The following is an 18,149-nucleotide window of genomic DNA, read 5'->3' on the forward strand; positions in this document are numbered from 1 at the left end:
CCAGGGCCCCTGAAATAGAAAAGCCCTGTCTCCCCACCACCACCATTCCAGATGTCAGGGGCTCCTCCCTGGCTCCTTATTCCACAGAGACCAGGGAAGCAGAAACTGGGGACATGCAGAGCACGGAGCTCCAGAAACCAGGAACAGCCAGACCCCCACCTTTCCCAAGCACTGCCACTCCCCTCACTCCCCTGGTTTCACACTGCTATACAGGCAGCCCTGGTTCGGACGGCTGGCTTGGCACAGTGGCAGGGGTGGCTCCAGAGATAAAAATAGCCCCCGTAGTGACAGAGCTGGAGTGCCATCCTTGGAGGCAGCAATCCTCAGGTGGGCACGGCAGCAGTGGTACGAGCTCTCTAGGCACGGGACAGAGGAGCTGACAGAAGGAGGGTGGAGGGTGGATGGGCAGCACCTGGGAAGGCTGGTGGGCAAGGAGAGAAACCCGGCAAGTGGAGTGAGATGAGAGAGAGGGGCAGGAGAAAGGGGCAGGAAAGGAGATTTGAAAAGTGCTGCAGAAGAATGTCTGGGAAACACTGAGGAAGAGGGAACGGAGTCAACTCACACACACACACACACACACACACACACAGTGTGTGTGTGTGTGTGTGTGTGTGTGTGTGTGTGTGTGTGTGTGTGTGCAGGCAACTCCCCCTCTGCCTCCTGCCTAGAACCGTTTCTAACAGGTGTTCCTAGCAACAGCCCAGCGCAGCTCAGATCAGTGAGGAAGTGCGCAATCTAAGTAGCTAGAGCCTTAGCCCAGAATGAGAAGAACCCAGACATCCCAGCTCCCTGCCCAGCACACAGATGAGTCACCTCTCCCTTAGGCTTCAGCCCTTGAAAGAGGGAGGGAATAAGACGGTGGGCAGGAAGGTGAGGGGAAGACTAAGAACTCTGGGGTGGAGAGGGGGCGGGGCGCGGCCAGGCCAGGCCCGGGGGCTCCGCATGCTGCAGCTGCCCCCGGGCACCCCCGCCGCCGCCCTCGCCGCAGAGCCGCGCGGAGCCGAGCTCACGAGCTAACCCGAGCCAGCGGCCGGGAGCCAGCCGGCGGGCGTCCGGGAGGCGGCGGCGCAGGGAGGGGCCCGACGCGCGCACGTGGCCCCGGCGGCCGCCATGGCGGACAGCGGCCCCGCGGGGGGCGCGGCGTTGGCGGCCCCGGCCCCCGGACCGGGGAGTGGCGGCCCAGGGCCCCGCGTCTACTTTCAGAGCCCCCCTGGGGCTGCAGACGAGGGCCCAGTGAGGCGCCAAGGGAAGGTCACGGTCAAGTACGACCGCAAGGAGCTACGGAAGCGCCTCAACCTGGAGGAGTGGATCCTGGAGCAGCTCACTCGCCTCTACGACTGCCAGGAAGAGGAGATCCCAGAGCTGGAAATCGACGTGGATGAACCCCTGGACATGGAGAGCGATGATACCCGGGCTGCCAGGGTCAAGGAGCTGCTGGCTGACTGTTACAAACCCACTGAGGCCTTCATCTCTGGCCTGCTGGACAAGATCCAGGGCATGCAGAAGCTGAGCACACCCCAGAAGAAGTAAGGGTCCTTGACCCAGCTGAATGGTGGCTCCACAGGACAATTGCTGCCCCCTGACCTCGTAGCAACAGCAATACCAGGGGGCCCTGCGGCCAGGCCTGGTGCCACGAGCAGGGCTCCCCGTGCCCCTGGCCCAGGGGCCTCTTCCCTGCCCCCTCAGTTTTCCATTTTTGGGGTTTTTTATTATTATTAAACTGATGGGACTTTTTGTGTTTTTATATTGACTGCGGTGCGGGCCCTTTAATAAAGCTAGGATACGCCTTTGGTGCAAAAAAAAAAAAAAAAAGAACTCTGAACTTTGAACCCAGCTCAGAATTCTGGCTCTGGTTCACTTGTCCACACCTCTTCTCCCTCCCTGCATGATTTAATTCTGCTCATTAAACACCTCCACACGGACCACCCCACCAGCCCTCTGAACCACATCCCAACAGATGTTCCCAGCAGATGCCCTGCTTCTGGGGAACCTAACAGATGTTGAAGGTGGCCTGAGATGGGAGAGTGAGTTGGAAGCTTGGCAAGCGACTGACCGCCAGTGCGATGGGAGTAGCTCTAGACTGTGGATCAGCAGGATTTGGGTTTGGTCCCAGCCCTGCTCCCACTTTACCAACTATTTCTGGGCATCAGTTTCCCTCTCTGTAACACATTATGGTTCTCAGATTCAGTGCCTGGGTTAGAGACACTAGGGAAATAGGGTGCTTGAGTAGGAGTTTATCTTTTTTGACTGACTCAATGCTTCACCCAACTTAGCCTGAAGCTGATGCTTTAAAGGAAGAGTGTGGCTTTCTTCTTTTTCATAGGGAGATTATATTCTAGCCTCCATGAACTTTCCAGAAAGTTCTCCTACATGTCTATCTTCAGTCCATCTTGCTTCAGTGAAAAGAACAGCAAATTTTCTTGGCATTTCAAAGAATAGAAAGGAAGAGAGCAGTCAGGACAAAGAAGGGTTTGGGATGAGTCTGGTGCAATTTGATTTATTATAGTTCTCTCAGACTGCTTGTAGATAGGAGGTTGGGGTTTAGGGAGCCTGGCAACACTGTCAGCATGTGTGCTCACTCAACCCGAGAAGTTTCCAAACATGGTGGGCACAGAGGAGAGAACTAGGAGGATGGTGCCAAGTTAGATGTGCAAGAGCCGATAAACAGGGAAGCAGAGAAGCCAAGGAATAGGAAGGAAAGAAGCTTCTCTGGCCCCCTAAGGTCCTGCCTGCCAGAGAATCATTAAGCCCCCCTGGAAGGCAAGCTCCCTTCTCAGCCTAAATGGTGCCAACACCAGCTGGCCACCTAATTATCCCACTGCAGCCATTGTAATTATTTGCAAGTCTGACTTCTCCCTTGCAGCTGTGGAATGAACTGACCTGGGGACTTGGCTGAATCCAACATGGTACCACCTGAGCACCCGCTTCCCAGCTTTCCTCCCAGCCCTGAGCCCCCAGGCCTCTCCCTGGATATGCCCTTTTCCCCACCACACCTGCTTAGCCACCAAAACCCCATCCCAGCTCCCTCAGTGGACTTCGGCCAGGTCTGGGATGCTGAAGTCATATCCTAACCTGCTCTTTTCTTCCCAGACAGGGAGAAGATGTAGCAGAAGATGCTGAGGGGAGAGGAGCAACTGTAGGACTGGGGACAGAGGGGCGAGGGCATGGGCACTAGGGACCTCCCTGCAGTGGGTGGGTCACAACTCACTTTTCTACTTTTCCCTTCTGAGTAGCCCTTCTTCCCCCTGAAGTCTCCTCTTGGCCTCACTCACTGTTCCCAGGATTCTCTCCCAGTTCTCTTGGACCATTAAGTCTTCCTCCCTTAGGGGACAATCTCATTATCTAACAACCTCCAGTCTCCCAGTGGTCTCCCCTGCAGCCCACCTCTGCCCTGGTTCTGTCCCCCTGTCTCTGCTGCTGTCCTGGGGACAGTTGGAAAATAGCTACTCAACTTCCGTACCTGTGAAAATCAGTCCCCTGAGACCCAAAGGCAATTACCTGGCTTTCTCCCTAGAGGAGCTGGGAGGATGAGGTCACTGAGAAGGCAAAAGAAAGGCCTTGTAGAATACAGGAGTTGAGGCTGGACTCCTAAGGTGGCCTCAAAGTGTGTCTGCAGCAAACTTGCCCTGAACCATCACAAGGACACCTGGGCCTGGAGAAGCCCCACCCCCGGGGTGGGCAGGGATGTTTCCAAACTCCTGGCCAGGGTGAGTGGGGACTAGGAACACTGAAGGCCAGAATGAGGGGGTAAAAGCCAAAGGGAATAGGGAGAGAGAAGAAGAGGGATGAGAGAGGAGAGCACCATAGTGCCCCGCAGAGAAAGAGAAGCCAGAGAGAGATGGAAACAACAGAGGGAAAGGGCAGAGGAAAAGACGCAGGAAAAATCAAAGAGGAAAACAGAGGGAACAGAAAAGCTGAAAGCAAATCCTTGATGATCCCTTTAAAGACACAAACAAGAGGAAAGATCGCTCTCAAATTTCCCAGTTCCTCCATCCCAGTCTGATGGGGGTGTTTGAAAAAAAAGGGGGAAGATGTGAGACAACCCCTGGCTTGCATGGACTTCAGGAGCTCCCTGCATAGGGGGCACATGGAAGGGGTCTAGAGACATCCGTGCTTCCATCCCCCTGGGTCTCTCACCTGGCCTTCCAATCCCAGCTTCATCCCCAACCTACTGCACTCTCCTCCTGGCAAAAGTGCTAAGTGCAACCTCAAATGTAGGATCTCCACGGTCTTTTTAACCAGCCTCCAGGGCAAGCAGAGTGGTATTTGGGTTCTAAGGGACTACACAGATTCTTTAAAATAGAATGTGTCATAGCTGATCATATCACCCCAGGCCTAGGATAAATGCCAGAGGGGAATTTCCCCAGTGCTTTTGGAACTCACCAACGGCAGTCCCTAGGCGCCCTGTACCCACTACATCTTACAAGGGCAATTGCTCCATTCTCTTCTAGTTTGCCCAGTTGAAAAGAAGATGACAGAGAGTAAGTCTGTCATCTTTTCTTTTGACCTCAGAGGCCCACACCTTTTGTGGGACAGCCCTCCTCCAAGCCCACCCAGCCTCCTATTCTCTAAGCTCAGTCACCTGCCTCACCTCCTCCAGACAACCACTCATCACCAAGACTCTTGCAAATCAGGCCCCAGACACCAGGACTCAAACCTACTATAGCATTCATATTCCTGCCTCTTGAATCTTGATTTTTCTCATCATCTAAGCCAATGACTGCCCATTTATTACTATTCTGCTGCCTCTTCACCCAGCAAGCTCTCCCAGGCTGAAAGAGCATCAGAGTTTATCATTTAAAAACCACTTTTATATGGATGATACCAAATAAAGAATAGGGACGCAGAGAGACTACATGACTTCAAGATCATGCAGCTAGCCTTTGGCAGAGTGGGAACAGGAACTCAAGCCTCCCAATATTCCCTCTGCTCCTTCACTGCCACCATCCTGCCTCCCTGGTATCTCCCCTGAAGCCACCTATTCTGACCAGAGGTTTGTGACGTTCTTCCACTGGTCTGAATTTGAATTCCCCCTCTCTCTGCACATCCCCCTCAGCTTACTGCAGGAATTTTCCACACTCAACTATCAAGAGATGCCTCATTCAAGACAAAGTTGATGGGGGAAGTAGAAACCTCTGATGGGAGAGGGGATGTAAAACCCAGGGAGGAGAGATTCCCTTTACCAGGGTTGGAAATAAAGGAGGAAGGGTCGATCCAGGGAGGAAGGAACTAAAAACCATTCCCACCGAGGCCTCAGAGAAATGATGCTCCTTTTTCTCCAGAGGTCCAAGAAGCCACAGTTTATCCCGCAGTCTTCATGGCAGCTCCACAGCCATGTGCAAAGAAAGGAGGACAGCAGCACAGTTTTCAAAACTGGTAAAGAGCCACAGAAGATCATTCCATGGGGCATATACAAAATGAGGACAAAAGGTAGAATAAATCAATGAGGCAACCAGTTCGGTCCTTCAGCTTCTTTCTCCTGTGCATTTGATCTCCCCAGGACTGTCCAAAAATCTGAGTGTGTCACAAACACATACGCAGATCACACATATATACCATTCCATTACCTAGACACACACACACATACACAAATACATCATCTCATTCATACATAGGACAATTTCAGGTATTCAGGTAAGTGCATATTTATTATCACACATACTGTTTATAAACATACAAAGAGACATCAGTATGGAGCTCTGACTTCACCAACTGTCCTTGTCACACACATCAGCCTTTACCTAGATACCCCAGATACATACGTATACATGTCAGGCATTCATAGTCTCATTCTGATACATCTTGTTCACATATCCAGATTGTTTCTGTAACTCCTTCAGTTCCAGGCTCTGTTCGGAGGTTCTCAAATCCCATCACTTTTGAGCATCACCCTCTAAAAACAATAACAAAAACGACCTCTCCTTTTCTCCAATTCCCATGCCTACTCCCCTCCCCCACTGCACACAGCAACAGAATCAGAGACAGAACTGGGCTCTGTGACATATGCAGGTATATCCATTCATTTGTTTGTTCATTCCTTTATTTAAGAGCAGCTATTGAGTGCCTGTTATGTTCCGGGTACCACACTAGATTCTGTTGCAACAAAGATGGGCACAAATAATCCCCAACTGTGTCCTTGCTCCAGCTCCCCGGAAAGGACCTTGAACTGCAGCTTAGGACATTGAGTCTAAACCACGGAAGCCTGAGCATGCACCATGTGGAGAAGGAAAAGAGAAAGGGATTGTTTTATACTATCCCAAGGAAGAGGGAAGTTTTGTCTGTAAAATTTCAGAAGAAACTGGAGCAAAGAGAAGAGAGTGAGACTTGTCCTATCCTGGGAGAGAGAAAGAATTCATATATATGCTTGTACTGTGTATAACCCCCCTCCAAAGTAAGCGATGAAGCAGAAACCAGAATGTTGAATTTTACCACTTGGGTGGGTGTCATAAAACAAGGAGCAGGGTCCTTCCCTACTCTCCACTCTCTTTGATGGAGTTGAACCGTATGACAAGCTCCATAGAATCAGGGACTGGGTCTATTTTGCCCACCACCATACCCCCAGCATCCAGCACATCACCTGCCCCACAGGAGGCACTCGATTAAGAGTTGTTGAATGAATGAATGAGCTAAGGATGGCAAACCAATCTCCACTTGTAGTTTTTCTTGTTTTGCAAAAGACACCGAAAAACCTTTCCATTTCTGCTGGCCCTCCCCCACATTCCTCAAGGCTCTCTGGTCTCCGAGAAGAGTGGGCAGACTAGCCCAGTCCTTCATCTTAATGTTAGAGATGCTGAAATTTGCCCTGGTTCACCCATTGTCCCTGAAGTGCCTGGCTCAGTGTCTCTCCTGCCTCAGCTTACGAGTCTGCTTAGTTAGGAAAATTTCCCCTAGGTAGAGGTGAAATCCAACAGCTAATATGCTCCAGATTCTGGATTTATCTTTGGCAGAGTGCTAGTATGGAAAACAGAATTCCTGGATGCCCTTCCCAAGAAGAAATTGCCCTGCACTATTATATTCATATGGGCTTTTTTAACCAGAAGAAAAAACACCAGGCCCAGTTTCCACTGAGAGACCCTCAGTGTCCCAGATTAGAAATCAAAAGGGTAGTTGGGATGGAGGAGATAGGACATGTTGAGCAGCAGAGTATATATATCCCATCTGTCTTCATTTGACTCTGTGCGACCCCATGGACTGCAGTCCACCAGGCTCCTCTATCCATGGGATTCTCCAGGCAAGAATACTGGAGTGAGTTGTCATTCCCTTCTCCAGGGGATCTTCCCAAGCCAGGGATCTAACCTGGACTCTCCTGCACTACAGGCAAATTCTTTACTGTCTGAGACACCAGAGAAGCCCATTCAATATCTAGTCCTGAGATAATCATGCCCATCTCCCTGTTTCCAGACTAAATAGCCCCTTCCCACCTGGGCCTTTTTGGGTACAGGTGGTGAATGGGGTGGGGGTGGGAGTTCTATTTCTATTTAAGGTGGAAATGCCCTCTTTGCTCACCTCTTCAGAAACAACTCAACCCTGAGAGCTGTCTCCCTCTCCTACCCAGCAAAAATCCTCAATCCTTTGCTTTCCCTTCATCTGACTGGCAAAGCCTCCCCAGGATTCAAACAGGGCCAAATCCAGTAAGCTATCAACTTCAGATCTACCTTGGTATCAAGACCTTCCTCTGCTTTGAGACTGGGAATCTATCCTTGGTAATTCATATTGAGGAGATGGTACTTCTCTGGATAAGTTATGACATGTAGCTGGTGCTCTTAAGGACCAGATTGCTGAAGTGAGTGAAAACCAGAACAATCTCATCAATAAGATTAGTGATCCTTGTCCACTGTGATCGCCTGCAAGGATGTCTCAGCTAACAGGCTCTGTAGGGGCAGCTGCCTCCACTCCCTTCCTCCCCTGGGTTTCAGTGCCTCCTTCTGAGGGTCCTGTTTTCTTGCCATAGACCACTTCTCACCCTAAAGGAAGAAATTGCAATCTGCTTCCAGAAAAGCTTTGTGGTTAGAAAGGTATGGGAGAGAGTGAAATGGGTAGACCCACCTCTTTTGCAGGGCCCCTTACCTGGAACGGAGGCAAGGGGAAGATATGATGAGCCACTCATGCTGTGGGAAAGCATCCTAGGATATTTGGATTCTCCTGTTTCTAGACCCTGAGGTCCCTTCTTTGCCTTTCAACCACTTCCTACCTACCCTTCTTGCCAGCTTAGTTACCATCAACAGAACAAGGTTTTCTATCAAGAATCACCTGGGTGCTCCTCCCAACAAAAATTGATTCAACATGATTTTCCATTTCTTCATCCCAGAACCTCATTCCAAGGATTCCTGGAGCCTGCAAATTGCACTGGCCAGAGGCAGCAAAGAAGGGGACCAAAAAGCACATTTGGATTCCAAGCCTTGTTGCCCAATGTGCCTCCATTCTCCCTAAGGCCTTTCTAAGCAGCTGGTATGTAAATCAGACCCACCAGCCCAACATAAAGGCATCATCTTATCGCCACAGGTGAAGTATTTTTAAAACAACACACTCATAAGCATCTATCCATATTCTATGCCCATCTCTTCCTCTGCCGGAACCTAGAAATGAAAAGCTTCAGTGCTCACAATGAGAATATTGGGGAGCAACTGCGTGTTGAGGCTGTATTCCCTGTATTTCCTCACCAAACATCTGCAGCCTCTCTCCTAGGGCCATGGGGAGTCATAGCAGGGAGAGCAGCACTTTCTCTTGTTTTCTGGTTAAGGATCAACAGACTGCAGAGATTATCAGGTGGCAGCTGACAGAGAGATAAACATGGTACATGGCTTGTCTTTGAACCAATCCTCTTCTTCTCTGATAAGCAGGAAGAAAACTTCCTCTCCTTCCCTAGAACTGGAGTATGGGACACCTGAATCTTTCCCTTTCCCATTTATTCCTCTCCACATGCCCTCTTCCTGCAAAAATAAGAAAAGATGCCTAGATATGCTTGAAGATCCTTGGGAGACCCTACAGTGACAAAAAGGCTTTGACAGTTACCTTGCCCCAGTCAACCAATCTCCCCTCACCACCACCCCAGCTCCCAGGTTGGGGCTCCACGCCCTCTCCCCCAGGACAGGGTTCCCCACTTCTCTAGATTCTAGGTGGGTCCCCCATCATTAATATGCAGAGTGTGTTTCCAGGCCCCAAGAGAGATGAGCAGCTTAGGAATGGGGCAACCCCCCCCCACCCCCACCCCCACCCTCTGTAGGATGCAGGAGGCATAAACCACCAATCCCAGCCGAGATACGTATGACCCACAGGTTGGCACAAGTATCCCCATGCACTGGACCTGCATCTGTGTGCAGTCACTCTACAGACCTCTCTGTGACCCTGGGACACTCATGCACACACATGTGATGTGCCTCACATCTACCCAACCCTGCACATGGATACGTGTGAGTCAGCCTGGCACCTCCTGAAAGCTGCCTGTCCGCAGGCAGCCCTGCCAACACCGCAAAGATTGTGCCGCCTCTCTGCGCCGCATGTGTCACCGGGGGGGTCCGCAAGCACCTCGTTAGCTCTGCAACTCCTAAACCCTCTCCAAGCGGCCGGCTTGCTTTGCACATGCCTTGCACATGTGGCCTGGCCACGCGTGTCCGGGCAGCTTATGTCCTCGCACCTGCCAACATGTGTGCCCCAGAGAATCCACCGGCCCGGCTCCAGCTACACCCCCCCACCACTTTCAGGCTCCCTGAGATCCCTTCCCCCAATCCCCCCGGCCCGGAGACTCACAGAGACCGGAGCTTAATCCACATCTTCTTGCTGGGGGCTGACTTCAGCTCCAGGGGTGAAGGGCAGTCCGACTCTAGCATCTCGGGAGGGCTGCGGGGGGACAGCTCCATGCTCAGCCTCCGTCTATGGAACCGAGGGAGGAGACAGCACCGCGGCTCAGCCTCAGCCCCAGCTGGCAGACCCGCGCCCCCCAGCCCAGCCCCTTCCCACCTGCGGCTGGCAGGGACCAGCCAGGCCGGGGTCTCTAAGGCTCGGCCCAAGCTGGCAGAGCTGCAGTTCCTGCGGCTCCTCCTCTCCCGCTGCCCAGCCGAGCTCTGGGCTCCCAGTCCGAGCTCTCCGCGCCGCCGCCGCGCTCTGCCGGAGCCGCCTCCTCGCTTCTCTCCTCCTCCCCGGGCCGGCTTCCCCTCCCTCTCTCCCCCTCCCTTCTCCTCGGCCTGCCGGCTCGTCTCTCACTCCTCGCAGCCTCTCCTCCCCCTCCCGGAGGAACGCCTGGCAGCCGGGGGCACACGGAGACGGCAGCGCCCAAGGGCGAGCGCACGCACCCGGGCGCCGGGTGCGGGAGGCTGCGTGTGCCCCGCGCGGGTGGGGATGAGTGCGTGTTGACAGCGCAGCGCAGGCGGCGGGCGGCAGGACTTCGCTGTGGGCGGTGATGTGGGCTCCCTGGGAGTGTGTTTGGAGTTTCTGTGTATGTGCCGGTCCTTTCATGTATCCCCCGCGTGCCTAGTCGCCGGTGCGTCCCAGGCGTGAGGGAGAGGTCGGGGAGGAGTCCTGACACTCGCTGAGGGAAGCCACCTACCCCCAGCATCCAGCCCCAGACGGGACCCTCACGCGTGTGCTCCTGCCTTTGAACGGAAAAGTACAGCGTCTGCTCTCAGTGGCCATGGTCACCCACTCCTCTCTCCAGTTCCCTTAGCTGGGCTTCCCGACACTCCTCCAGCCTGTGTCCTTCCCTCTGGGGCCTCAGGCAGGTTGGAGTTTCTCCGAAGCCTAACGCTTTCCAGAGAGAATCCGACCAGAGCAGGAAGCACCCTGTCTTGACTTAATTATAGGTAACTCCATAAGGGCCAGGAAATCATTCCTGTCTCATCTCAGCCCCTGCATCTCAACCCCTTTCCTCTTATTCTGTCTTCTCTGAAAGAAATCCAATGGCTAAAGGCCCAACACAAAAAAATTAGCTGCTTAAAACATCTGTAGAATGAATGCTCTGGAATCTGAACTAAAGACCTGTAGCAGGGCAAAGCCTCTTCCATCAAAGTAAGTCCTACCTAGGACTCTGGCAGGAAGTTAGGATTCCTTTAAAGTCTCCTCCTTAATGGCCACCTACTTTGGCACTGGTGGAAATCTTCTGTGAATTGAAAGTGGATGTGTATTCACTAACTAATCCATGACCCGCTAACTAATTAAAGAATGTGAGTTTTAATTTCAAGAACTCTGGAGGCTGGAAGGATGAGTGATGAGGAGAAGGTGTGGACTCCATATCAAGTGGCAACTCCCTCCTTCCCAAGCAATTGAAGAGAAAGGAACAGAAGTAAAGTGACAGGGTGAAGATTCTCAACATAGAAGGATTGCCTTTTAGGCAGTTAAGTTAGGTCAGGCCTTCAGATCTGACAGGATAGAGAAGTATCAGCTGAATCAGCTTCAAGGAAGTACAGAGGCTGAAGGTGACAGCAAGCCAGAGATGGAGACAAAATCAGAGAGAACATTGGACTTCAGCCGCTCTGTCCATATAACTTTAGCACACACCATTTCCTGTGCTGACCAGTGGAACTGTCCTAGCCAAGACATGCTTGCCTCTGAGGTGTGAACCAGATTCCTTCACAATTCGGTCCTCAAAATTTGAGGGCAATCACCTTCTTATCAACTGAGAAAGAATGGGTTGAAAAAGAATTGTGAAATAAAATTAGAGCTAAAGAGCTCTAATTAGGAAATTAGGGTTAGAGCTAAGGAGCTTCCCAAATTGGGCAGATGTTTCAACCAGAAGAGGTGGGAAAGAGGCTTCCATTAAGAGAGGGATCTCTCAATGTCTCTTCTTTTTTCCCCTTAATGTTTCTTGTCAACACAGTGACATATTTCACCCCTGCCTTCCCAGGCCCCCAACTTCTAGCCCATTTTAAGAAAATGAAAACTCATACACACACACACACACACACACACACACACACACACAGAGTTCATGAAAGATACTTTAGAGTCCATCTAGTCTAATCCCATTTATTTAACAAATGGGAAAGAACTTCCCTGGTGGTCAAGTGGTTAAGAACCCACCTGACGATGAAGGGGCCATAGGTCTGCTTCCCTGATCCAGAAAGATTCCACATGCCTCCTGACAACTAAGGCCATGTGCCACAACTGCTGAAGCCCATTCATCTAGAGCCTGTGCTCCACAACAAGAGAAGCCACCGTGATGAGAAACTCGTGCACCACGACTAGCAAGTAGCCCTAGCTTGCGGCAACTAGAGAAGGGTCCACACACAGCGACGAAGACCCAGTGCAGAAATAAAATAAAGAATTTTCTTAAAGTGGGAAAACTAAGTCTAGAAAAGTTATGTGGTCCCACAGAGATTAAGAGACTGATCACCTATGCACAGAGAGTAAGTAACAAAGCCAGGGCCAAGTCTCCTAACCCTTTTCCATTCTGTGTTGCTTTTTTTAATCACCAGTCCTGGCTTTTCATCTCAAGCTCATCCGTCTTGTTTTAATCCAGTCTCATTTCTGCCTTACTCTACCCCTAGAGAGGTAAGAACAGGATATGTCTGTTCCATTTATTGTCTCAAAAGACCACCATTCTTCTCTCCCTGTCTTTCCCCTTGTTCCCCACCCCCAGCTTTCCCAGGCTTCTCCCAACCTCAGCCCTCTCTCTTCAGCTTCCAAATTGCCCCTGCCTCTTGGAGACCCTTCCTCCTCACTCCCCTAATCCCACAACCCCTTCCTACAATCTCTGAGTTTGATAGAGACCAAAAAAAAAAAAAAAAAACCCAGATGCTTTGGCAGCGGGTGAAGGCTGGATGTGATCTGCCTCCTACAGGAATGCTATTTAAAGGGGCGGCCTCACAATCCTCTCCCTCCAAAGTGACAAGAGAAAAGCCTGCTCCTCAATCTCTCCAGAGCTGCAAACTCAGCTCAAGTTAACTTCTGACTTCCTCAACCTGCACCCTGGCCTGCTGCTTCTTTTTCCTATTCAGGTGGGAGGGAGAGGACTTGACAACTGAGGTGTGGGGGCCGAGGGGGGACTCATCTCCGTCTCCTTTGATGACAGGTACTTAGGAGGAGCAGGAGGCCCTGTGGGGCGGAAGACTGGAAGAACACTCTTCCCCCAACCATGTGAGTGACTTCAACCACGTGCCAGCTTCTTCTCAAAGTCAAACTTTGTTGGAAGAGAACTGATCTAGGCAAGAGAATCTAAGGTTCCAGAACTCTTGTCCCTAGCGGGGGCCTCCTTCCCCCCCTGAGTGTCCATGCTTAAACCACAAGTGTTCTTTTCCTCCCTGGCCAAGTGCCAAAGGGTGAGTTTCCCCTTGGCCAGGTCCAGGGATGGCCCCCCACCCCCACCCCCTGCACATGAAGGCTACCCTCACCCACTCACCCGACTGAACAGCGTGGTGAGGGAAACACTGTCTCTACTGCCCAGAGGAACAGGGGCTCCCCTGCAAGCATCTCACCCCCAGGTCTGGTGGGAGGGCTAATTCTGTCTCATTGCTGCAAACAAGTTAATGGAGTTTTTAATGAAAACACTGCACTAATGAAAATGCTGAGGCTAGAACCTACTCTCTGCCTGCGAGACAAAACAATCGGGGTCAGAATTTCTTCTTGATATTCATTCCGCAGTTCCTTTTAGGCCTAAAGTGAGCTGGGGATCTGAGCATAGAAAGCAGTTCATCATGGACTGCATCCCAGACTGTAAGAGGTCAAAGACCCTCCTGGCTGAGGAAGGAAACTGCCTAAAATGCCAATGGGTCCTGTTAACTGAGCCGTCCTTCACCTCTAGACAGTCACCTTTTGTTAAGGTGGTCAAGGCCGCACGTCCTCACCCTCTTCTATTTTTCTCACTCTAGGGTCTCTGGATTCTAACAACTAAGTCTTCCCAGATGAAGAGGCAGTCGGGGCAGGTAGCAAACATCCAGGGCTGAATGTCATCTTTGAGTCCTAGTTCCGAATGTACTGATAAGCATGTGACCTTCATTAAGTCATTTAACATCTCTGAATCTGCTTTCTGGCCTGAATTAGGAAAGCCTTCCCTGGTTACCCTGCACAATTGTCTTAAGGTTGTGAGAGCACTTTGAAAAAGTATATGTGATAGAGAAGTGTGTGTGTGTAATGATATGTTTATGAAAAGACATTATGTCACATGACAAAATTTTATAAAAGAACAGATTTGTGTTGCCAAGGGCTAGGGAAGGGAAAGGGGATTGTGGATGGGACAGAATGGAACAATATGAGGAAGGCCCTGTAGTGATAAAACCATCCTATATCCTGACCATGGTGGCAGATGCCTGAACCTACACATGATAAAGCTGTACATACCTAAATACACACAGTGAAATGAGTATAAGTAAAAACACAGTGAAATGAGTATAAGTAAAACTGGAGAAATCTAAATAAGATGAATGAATTATACCAATGTCAATATCCTGGCAATAGGGACAGGGGATAAATGTGGAGATTGGGGTTGATAAAGTGCTGTTGGCAATTTGTGATTAAAAAATATATATAAACATGAAAAAAAAAAGTCCTGGTTACAGTGGCATAGGACAGTTTAGAAAGATGCTATCTTTGAGGAAAACTGGGAAAGGTACACAGGATCACCCAATATTATTCCTCAATAAAAACTGTAATTTAAAAAAAGGCATTATATGTCTACTCTCTATTCCCCTGCAGCAACTTGTCTTGCTGTTCTCTGGGACGTTCCTCTTAAGCATTCCTCATGCATATGGAAAAGGGATCTCTTGGCTCCTCAAACAGAGGATCCCAGCAGAGATATAAGTGAGTGCAAGGGGAGCTGCTCAGATACTTCTGAGCTTTCTCTTCTTCATCAACACTTCCCTCAGTCTCAGGAGGCCTGACCCCCGATCACTCCTTAGAACCTAACATTCTTTCCATAGCATGGAAGGACAATTAGCTGATGCATGGCGCAGGACCCTCCGATGCTTCTATCCTAAAGAGTAGACAATTGTTGCTAAGAAAAACTTGTGTATTAATTATGGGTGCCAAGTTTAATAAGGATTGACTAAGCCTGGGTCTCAAGAAATAAAGATCAAACACACACATATCTAAAAACAGCTAACAAATAGCTTTAATGAACTCCGGATGGATTTGCTGAAAACCAAAAATGGCTTCCCTTTTATCCTGGAAGTATAGACATGACCCTAATTAATCAATTAGTTACTTTCATTTGCCCATTCCAACCACTCCAGACCTGTGACATATATGATCTGTCCTCCAGTCCTGCCTGACACAGAAGTGATGGATGCAGGGGGCCACTGTTTCCTGCCAGGGAGTTAACTAAACCTAGTTTAGTGCTATCTTAAACGCCTGGGGCTTTGTGACACTTGAAATTCTAATTAGTGCAGGAAAGGGCTAGGTTGAAACAGCTTGTACTCCCTCAAGTATACCCACTCTCAGGGCCCTGTAACCTAATGAGGTCTGTGAAATTTAAGATCCAGAAGAGAAATCCCTGCCTGGAGCAACAGCTGTACCCAGGATGACAAGGGGATTTGGGTTAAGTTAGTCCCTCCAGTTAAGAGGGAGAATACCCCCAAATAGTATGTGATGGAAACTCACGTGACACTGGGCCAATTAGTTGTCCTAGAATTACTCTGGACTGACCCTCTGCTCTGGTTTGTGGCGATGTCAAGGAAAAGAAGGAGGGGTTCGAGTTAGAGATGTGAGAACTTACTCGTTACCTACAAGGTGTGGTAGGGCAGGTGAGGTGGGGGGAGAGTTGGGGCAGTGAAAATCGGGATCCCAGGAGCACTTCCTCATTGCCCCTGCAGGCTGGACAGTTGGAGGCAGACAAACAGACCCATGACTCCTAAAAGAATCCCCACAAAGGAAAAAAGGGGTTCCTCTGCTACGACTTGGCAGTGCAGTAGGAGCGGGCTGAATGCTTGCTGAACACATTTGGAAAAGGAAGAGAGGAGATAATCGTCCTAATGAATGTGCAGGAGACAATAGCAACTCCAGTGGGAGGGTTATAAGCTCATTATGGTTTAATATGATGATTGATCATCTCTGCCCGCCAGCATTATCCTAGAATAGTGATGAAGGTCGGAGAGACCCACGCCAGTCAGAGCTCAAGCTCTAGTCCCCAGAAGATAGAAAACATACTTGAGGGTCACATTTTTTTTTTCATTGTAAAAATTCATACACCTGGCCCCAACACCATAACTCCTTTCCATGAAAAAAGTCCTCCACCCCCTGCCCCAGTTGGCCCCAATTCTCTATGGTTTTTCAGCCCTGGGCTGTTTCTCCCTCTTCACCAGTTCTGGCTGATCTTCTCCCTAGTGACCCCACCTCATTCCCACCCTCTGAGAAATAGCCACAGCTTCCAGTGCAGCACGGGTTTAGGTAGGTCCAAAGGCCTTTCAGTGGGTACTGGCCGACACTCGGTTCAGGTGGAAGGCCCGGGAGACCTCCCGATAGGCATTTCGAAGTAGCACGTATGGGAAACAGGACTCCAGCATGTCCAGGGTCAGGAAAGAGGACTCCTCCACCACCTGGAAAAGAAAGGGCCAAGGGAGATGAGGACCCCAGGTGGAGCATCCACTGTGACACCCTGTCCCTCTTCATCTGGTTCCCTGGGCCCTCTGAGGCCCTTAGCGTTGCAAGTAAATGGGGGTACCAAGGCACTTCTCACTTCGTTTCACTCTCAGAAAGCAATGTTCTCTTCAGCTCCATTATAATGACCCCTGTGCCCCTCCTCAGGGTTATATGCAGGGCTCAGAAGCAGAAGGCAGGAAAGAACCACTTCTCTAGGGCAGAAAAACTCCGTTCTCTCTCATTCTGGATGCTAAATGAGATGTGAGTGGGCAGCACAGATGCAGGTAAGAATGCATAAACGTGCTAATGACAAAGCTCTGCGGAGAAAAAAACAATTAGCACTGCAGGCCAAGCAAGAGGAGCCCCAGAACCCACACGGTTTAGTCTCCTCCCTCCCTTAGTACAGTGCTTGGGGAACAGTATGGATGCTGTATAAAGGAGCAGGCATGATTAATTAGTTTAATTAGAAGGCCTATGTGCTGTGGAAATCCCTGCAGCCCCCACAGCCAAGCAGAAAGATAGATCAAGATGCTTGGGTAAGACGGAGGGTAGGCGGCAGGGGGATATTATCGTAGAGCCGTACAGCCTAGCCTTGGACCGGAGGGTTTCCTTCCCTGAAGAAGGAACGGGGTGTCTTTCCTTCCATACTCTCCTCGCCCAAGAGGCTGTGGGACTAAAAAACACTCTGGAGAGAAGTGTCCCATATCCTCTGGCAGTTCACACAGGTGGGTCTTCCCAAATATGTCTGGGGTTTCAAGTCTTGAAAATTCACTCAGGAAAGAGATCTACCAACTCCATTGTAACGTTTTTCTATCTCTGAAGTCCTTTCAATTTTTAAAATTTGTAAGGTGCTGCAATACTCAAACCATGCACACACAATCCACACAACAGCCTCAGAAGAGCGGACACCACAGGCTGGAGGAGAGAAAATCCGCCCGTAAAACTGTAGCTGTGATCTCAGGTTGGATGGCAGAAAGAATTTCTTGCTAAGCAAGATTTTCAAAACCTTAAGCCAGTAAAGAGATAAGATCTCTTTTCCAGAATATGACCCTCGGGTATGGGGAAATGAGTGATGGCTTCAAGAAGGATCCACTGGTCCAAGACTTCTATTCTCTGCTCTGTTAAGCACAGAAAATCACAGGGCTCCCAACTGGAGGAAATTCACAGCAGTGGAAACAGCTCAGGAGTGAAAGCCAAGAAACGGGTCCTAGTCCCAAATCTGCCCATGTATTTTGGGGGAGACCTTGGATGTTATCTTTCCCTCCCTCTCCTTGGTTTCCTCGCCTAGGAACGGTGAGGACTGGACTAACCATCAGCATCTGATCTGTTTCTGACACCTAGGATTCCATGAGTCTATGAGAGAGTCATTCCTTCCCCCGTGAAACCCACACCAGGAAGTCTGACAATAGTGGGGGTGGGCACTGCCCAGGCTTGACAGCTAAGACAGACCCCAGGGAGAGAAGTGCCTGAACAGGATTTGGGGCTACATGAATAGCCTCTTTACGCAGAACACAGCTCCTTCCCTTCAGTCATTTCCAATTTCTCTGTGGAAACATTTGCATTTAAATTGCTTTGCAGCAGCTAGTCCCTCTGTCTCTTCCCTCCTACAAAAAGTGCCCGGTCTTAGGGCTGTTCCAGCCACTCTG

The 18,149-nt window shown here is 50.3% G+C and overlaps 1 protein-coding gene and 1 pseudogene across 1 annotated transcript in view; one reads left to right on the forward strand and one right to left on the reverse strand.

Moving 5' to 3' along the window:
* Positions 1–942: 942 nt before the first annotated feature.
* LOC133041551 (protein phosphatase 1 regulatory subunit 14B-like) lies at positions 943–1,698 on the forward strand (annotated as a pseudogene).
* A 13,317-nt stretch (positions 1,699–15,015) lies between these two features.
* The window catches only part of NCKAP1L (NCK associated protein 1 like), a 46,754-nt gene continuing 43,620 nt past the window's right edge, over positions 15,016–18,149 (reverse strand). The window contains exon 31 of the mRNA XM_061126234.1: positions 15,016–16,460. Within this exon, the coding sequence (XP_060982217.1) occupies positions 16,329–16,460 (132 nt within the window). The 3' untranslated portion in view covers positions 15,016–16,328. The remainder of the gene's footprint in view (positions 16,461–18,149) is intronic.

The sequence above is a fragment of the Dama dama genome, chromosome 3 (genome assembly GCF_033118175.1).
Source record: "Dama dama isolate Ldn47 chromosome 3, ASM3311817v1, whole genome shotgun sequence".
NCBI classification, from domain to species: Eukaryota; Metazoa; Chordata; class Mammalia; order Artiodactyla; family Cervidae; genus Dama; species Dama dama.